At 46.8% G+C, this 6,525-nt stretch overlaps 1 protein-coding gene across 2 annotated transcripts in view; it reads left to right on the forward strand.

Annotated features, from left to right (window-relative positions):
* LOC102196746 (transcription factor COE3-like) overlaps positions 1-6,525 on the forward strand; it is a 58,109-nt gene that overhangs the window by 4,599 nt on the left and 46,985 nt on the right. For both annotated transcript variants that reach the window (XM_005743402.2, XM_013913413.1), the window contains exons 5-6: positions 1,086-1,159; positions 1,399-1,467. In XM_005743402.2, coding sequence (XP_005743459.1) covers positions 1,086-1,159; positions 1,399-1,467 — 143 coding nt within the window. The remainder of the gene's footprint in view (positions 1-1,085; positions 1,160-1,398; positions 1,468-6,525) is intronic.

Raw genomic sequence — 6,525 nt, forward strand, 5'->3', positions numbered from 1 at the left:
CCTCCTCCTCCTCCTCCTCTTCTTCCTCCTCCTCCTCTTCTTCCCCCTCCTCCTCTTCTTCCTCCTCCTCCTCCTCTTCTTCCCCCTCCTCCTCCTCTTCCTCCTCCTCCTCGATATATTTCAGGATTTTCTCAAACAGGAAGCTGAGCCACTGAAGTCAAACAGACCCTTTGATCACAGAGTTTGTTGCTCGCGTTTGTTCGACGGTTCCAAGTTCAAACTCGCGCCTGAGAATCGGCGCCCTGATGGCGCTCGGTCTGCCGCTGTGTTGAGTTTATTAGAGATTGATCTAATGTCGTGTCACAGCTTGTTTGCATTTGTCTCTGAGTGTCAATAAATCAGCTGTTAAAGACTCGTGCTAGCACGCCACTTCCAGAATAAACATGTGATCGGAGAGAGTGAGGAGCCGCTGCCATCTGCCGCCTTCACGTCTGAGCAGTTTCCTCATCGTCTGAAACGATGGCGGGAATGTGGCGAGCACGTGTCTGTCAGCTCTGTGTGGTCCCGCTCGCCTGCTGCTTTCCGATCAGGCTCATCCTGACTGGTTGGAAAAGATGGACACTGTTACGTCCCCTGTCGGTTTCTGTGGTCCGTGTAAAGCCAGGCTCATAACTGAGGCCAGACGGGGGGCCGTACTCCATCAGCACCGAGGATCGTTTGTGGTCTGTAGGAGGCGCTGATGGGCGTGGTCCCTGTGTGATAGAGAAGCGCTCCATCAGCAGCCGGGTCACTCAGTTTTGTCTCTAATGAAAAGCAGCAGCAGCGTTTGAACCCTTCGACTCATTCAATTAGCGCGCTTTAACGAGCTCGCCGTCAGCCGGCGCTCGCCGTGACAGAGAGGCGTTTCATGCGTTTGGTTCCAGCTGTTTCATGTGAATATCTGCAGGCTGCAGCTGTAATGAAACATTCAGAGGATCAAATGTTTGTGTCCCGCTCACTCTCACTCAGGCTAATCGCTAATAATGAGCTCTAATTGAGACGAATGAAACCGGCTTTAATGGAGCTGTTTCTGCTGCAGGCCAGTGGGCGGGGCCATGATGAAGCGCAACAGGTGATCTTCACTTTACCTGTTTGTGTGTGTGCAGGCAATCATCTATGAAGGCCAGGACAAAAACCCCGAGATGTGCCGAGTTCTGCTGACGCACGAGATCATGTGCAGGTAAGGCCGCGAAACACCGACCAGATCTGAGTGGTTCTTCTTCTCTGCTTCAAATAAAAGTCTCGATGTTTGAGAGCAGTATCCTCACGTCCACGGTGACTCGTGCCCTGATGGAGCCTGTTCCCTGCATACAGAGTGGGCGTGTGCAGGTGTCTCACCTGAGCTGTCTGAAAGAAATACGAGGCTCTGCAGTGACTGACGGGTCTGTTTTCATTTTTGTCTCTCTGTGTGCGTGTCAGCCGCTGCTGCGATAAGAAGAGCTGTGGAAACAGGAACGAGACGCCGTCAGACCCCGTCATCATCGACAGGTAACAGATACGAAGCATCACGCACTCACATACACCTGTCAGACTGTTTGTGCGCTCGCAAACAAACATGCAGCAGATGCAACAAAGACAAACAGACACCGATGACACGCGGCGCATTCCTGTCAGCCTTGTCGCGTACGTTTAAAGGTTGTCTTCTGCCCGAGCGGCAGATTCTCGATCAGTCGCTAGAGAGCACCAGCCGAGTCACAGACACAGGAGGAGCTGCAGGTTGAGTAGCGCCCCCTGCGTGAAGGTTTTTAGCAGGATGTGATGAAAGACGTCAGCTGATCTGCTGCGTTCAGGTGACTCTGTTCATCCACCTGCTGGTTTCGTATCTGGATGAAGAGGCGGTTTGGTGCCACACACAGTGAGAAACAGCAGACTGGTTGGGTTTGTTTATTGGTCAGTTACCTTTGCCAGGCTCAGGTTAGCATACCTGTAGTGACATCACAGCAGCACAGTATGAATGAAGCTTGTTGTGTCACACAGTAAGGTTCATGCTGGCGTTCCTCAGGGTTTCGTCCAATCATGTTTCCATGTGGCAGATGGCCCCGCCCCTCCCTGAGCCTGGTTCTGCTGGAGGTTCCTTCTTGTTAAAAGGGAGTTTTTCCTTCCCACTGTCGCCAAAGTGCTTGCTCATTGTTGTTGGGGCTTTACCTTACAGTGTAAAGTGACTGTTGGTGCCACATCAATAAAAGTGAAGTGAGCTGTGACACGAACGTGCTGATTATGTGCGGTGGGAGCGTGATTCACGCTGAGTAGCTCTGTGAATTTAAGGGCTAATGAAAGGTGAACATTAAATGCAGCTCGGCTTTAAATCATTCAAACAGGATGACGTGTAGAGCTACTGGGCTGATGTGGTTGAGCCTGCGCCTCCTCTTCATCCTCCTCTCAGATTCCTCCCCCTCCCCTCCTTCCTGGCCTCCCATGAGGAATCATACGCTATGCTCTTCTCTTTTCACCTCCCCCTCCTCTTCCTCCTTCTCCTCAGCTCTTGTCCTCCTCCTGAGTATTAATCTCAATCCTCCCTCCCCCTCTCCCCTGTGGACGGAGGAGGGGGGAGTATGGATGGATGGAGGGATGGATGTGACTGCAGCAGCTCTTTGAAAAGAGAAGTGGAGATTTTTACAGCAGCTCTTTTTTCTCCCTCTGCCAGCTGAAATGCATGATGGGAAGGTCTCCTGTGTTTTTGGCGGCGTCCAGTGAACAGGAAACATGTCAGGGTCAGACTGCAGAGAGAGCACAAACACTGCGATTCGTTCGCTCTCACTTCAAGAAAACTAACACAACAGCATTTCATTTCTTCTCCTTCACTCCAGAACCCACCGCTGGTTTCTGTCAGCATGTCGACCTGAACTGAATTAAAAGCTGAACTCAGCTTTAAAGATAAGCGTTAATTTACAAGGCGCATAAACAGTGCATAAAAGTGCAAGAAAGGAGCATCAAAAATGAACTGTGAGGAGGCAGAAAAGAGAAATGCACCAAAAAACCGACAGGTGAACGGAGTGAGCGCAGGGTGGGCCGTCACAAAGGAAAGGAAGACAAAGACAGGAAGTAAAGCCAGCAGACACGCAGACGGAAGATGCAGGATGCAGCCACGGGTTTAAAGTCTTTGAACACGCACAGATTTTTGGCTCATTAAAGGTTAGACAATGTACTTGAATAAATTAATCTCTTCCTTTCATTTCCAGCTTCCATTTTTAAGCAAACGTTTAAAATATATATAAAAAATATCTTAAATGTGGATCATACTGCTTTTAGTTTATTAGGACTCTGCATACAGGACAGAAGCTGGACAACAACAATATTAATAATAAAACATGCAGGAATTTTACAGCTGCTTCGTTTAACATGTTCTTTCCGCCAACTGTAACTCCTTCTTCACTCGTACGTGTGCGCACAGAAATGCTGTATAAAATAAAGATGATTTAAAACAACTACTCGGTTGTTCAGGGATGACACGATGAATCCTACTTCCGGGTCTAAAGTAGTCTGCGTTTAATATGGCTTTTGTGTTGTTAACATGTTTAATGTTTTGTATTTTCTTCTATTTGATCTCACAAAGCTCCTAAAACAGTCGATGATCACTGTTGACCTCCCTCGGCTTTTATTTTAATTTAATTTAATTTATTTATTTTTTTCCCTCGGCTTTTATTACCGCTAATCATTTATTTAAGCTCAGTTTTTAAAACCTTAGGATGTAACTACAGCCCAGCCCATGCAGCAGTATATGAATGACTAACCTCGTATTGTGGATGGATTATCTCAGTTGTTCTCCTGGCTGAAGTTTGGTCCTTTTACAGCATCCTGCCATGCGATTACATTTGTTCCTGACCACCGAGAACACTCACGTTAACTTTTATCGAGTGGAAAAAAAGTTAGCTTGTTTATATTATGCTAACATAGCTGTGTCGCTAGCGGTCACGTAGCACATCATTATATACCAGCTAGCCAAACTTCAGTAACCCTACAAACGTCACTGCTGTTTAGTTTTCTGTCTTCATTTATGCTGGAAGTGATAACAGAGCTGTACGTTTTAATTTGTTTCCAAAACCCCGCAGTCAGGACATGCTATATTGTATTTAGATAGAAGCTAGCGAGCTAACTCCCTGCTAACTTCTCACTCCGTTAAATGTCATAAATTCCGTTTTCATGGATGCCTGGATGTTAAACTCAATTGTTACACCTGGTAGAGCAGAACGCTGATCATTTTATTAAAGATGAAAGACTTTAGACAGTTTTTCAACTCTCAGTAATGCCACAGTGATCGTTTGATATATGGACCTGCAGCGGAGTTTAGACCCAGACACGGCTAGTGACGTCAGACTGAACGACCGGATAAAACAGAAAAACTCTCTTCACTGTGACGTGTCAATAAATGAGAACTTGTTATTAAATGTGTCTCATTTTCAGTAAACGAGACAATGACGTGAGTCAGTTTTTTATTGCTGCCGGTGAACGCAGCCATCGGTGCAGGATACCTGCCAGTGTCACGTTTAGCCATTAGCTCTCAGAGGTGCGAACAGCGCAGCATCATCTGCAAACATGACGACCGTCTGACAGGATGCAGAGCTGCAGCTTCCTTCTGCTTTCTGCATGCAGTGATTCACATTTTTACTTCTGCGATCATCACTTAGTTTTGGACCTTTGAGTCAAGTCCAATGATCCAGACCTGGATGACGGAGAACCTGCACAGACATTTCCCCTCCCAGATGTTTTTGCTTCATCCTCTGAAGGCGTAGTTTCAGACCAGTGACCTGATTTCTGCCTACTGTTCCTCCGTCGAGCATCCTGTGGCGTTCCCGTCGGTAAACCATTACTCTGTGCAGGTTATTTCCCCTCACGGCCTCCAAAGGGGCCCAGCCCACAGGCTGAACCTCGTCTGGCTCTTTGTTCTGAGTGAAGAGCTTTGGAGGGTCATCGATGATGGGACGATCCCCCTCTGAGCGCCGACTGTGAGAACATTTTAATGCGATGATCTTCAGTCACGTTCACATCTTTAAAAAGCTCGCCGTCGATCTGTCTGCCTGTTTGTAGCTGCTGATGATGGTGGTGATGGAACTAGCTCTCATCTTTACACGCTCTCGCTCTGAATACCTGATGTGAGAAATTTTTTTGGGGGGTACAATCTCCTGTCTGTGAGGGTCTCTGGTGTCTGCAGCGTGGGATTATGGGAGGACGATGGGCTGTCAATCATTTAGCGGGCGTAGGTGTGATTTCCCTCTCATGCTGCAGGTTGGTTTTGGATGGAATCTCATTACTGGCCGTGTTTCAGGGTGACTGACAGCAGAATAATGTTTGGGCCCCCAGAGGGCTGCGGCCGGCTAAATGTTAAATGTATGAATGCATGGGAGTCAATGGAGAGATGAAGTGTAGCTGAATATTTTATTCTTCCTGGGAAACAGTCACGGAGTGGAGAGTGTGACCCTGAACACACCATCTGCTGCTGTTTCACTGCCGAACACGCCGTTCACAGAAAGCGCAAATATGGCTGACTGGCAGAGTCACCTGGGGGGAGAGGGGGGGGCAGGTAAATAAACAAAGACTAATTAACCAGGATTTGTATAAAAGTGTCAGACACACAGCAGTCACCTGCATGTGTTAGCTGTGCTCATACACAGGTTGATGTTAATACGGAAATAATCGTTCAGTTACCAACAACTCCGATTAGTTCATTTGAAAACATGCATGTCTTCTTCAAAAACAACAGATTATGACAACGAAGTGTATTTAAAGATCCAAACGCTCTGAAAGACGAGACGGGACAGTGAGCAGAGCTGAGGGGTCGAACTTAAAAAGTTAGTAAACTCTGAAGATGGACTCCTTCAGGGCTTCTTAAAATGACTGTGAGCTGTTCCTGTGGGGTCTTTACCGTACAGCCTAAACCACCTTGAAGCTGCTGTTGTTGTGATTTGGTGCTGGATAAATACGTCTGTAACAGGAAGCGTGGCCCTTTCTCAATTCTCAAGTACGCGAGCACGGACTCGCGATTTGTACAATTGGAACGCCCGCGTACTTCATGATGTCACAGGTCTGGAGGTTTTACTGCCTTCTTAATTTAACTGTGAGTAATATGTTATGAAGCTTTAATCACAGCCGAACCGGTTTACTCAGGAACAAATAAAACACTGAAATAAACCAAAGATTAACATTTAGAAGTGATCTAAGTGACTTATATATCATGTTTAACCTCAGTAGTGAAATCTCTATTAATAAAAATAGTGTACATGAATATCTTAATAAAAACAAGCAGGTGAGATGTTAGAACGCTTTTATTTTTATTGGAGTGGACACTCAATACAATAGACAGCTGCTGGGGTTTGTTTAACCTGAGTAGCGAAAAGACCGCGGGGGGGTTGGAAACGATGTGCCGGGAGTCCTCTGTTCTCGCCGGCTCTAATAACCCTCGACCTCGCTGTCTGCTGTGGAGCCGGCGGGTCACAGACGTCTCCGAAAACGTCGGAGCGCGTTTGGAAATATGTGACATCTTGATAAACTGAGTAGATATTTGAAGTTCACACAGCTACATTCTCGCTTGAAAAGAACTTAAAAGTTTAT

This window comes from Pundamilia nyererei, unplaced genomic scaffold, assembly GCF_000239375.1.
Source record: "Pundamilia nyererei isolate P.nyererei 1_Seehausen unplaced genomic scaffold, PunNye1.0 scaffold00131, whole genome shotgun sequence".
Lineage (NCBI taxonomy): Eukaryota > Metazoa > Chordata > Actinopteri > Cichliformes > Cichlidae > Pundamilia > Pundamilia nyererei.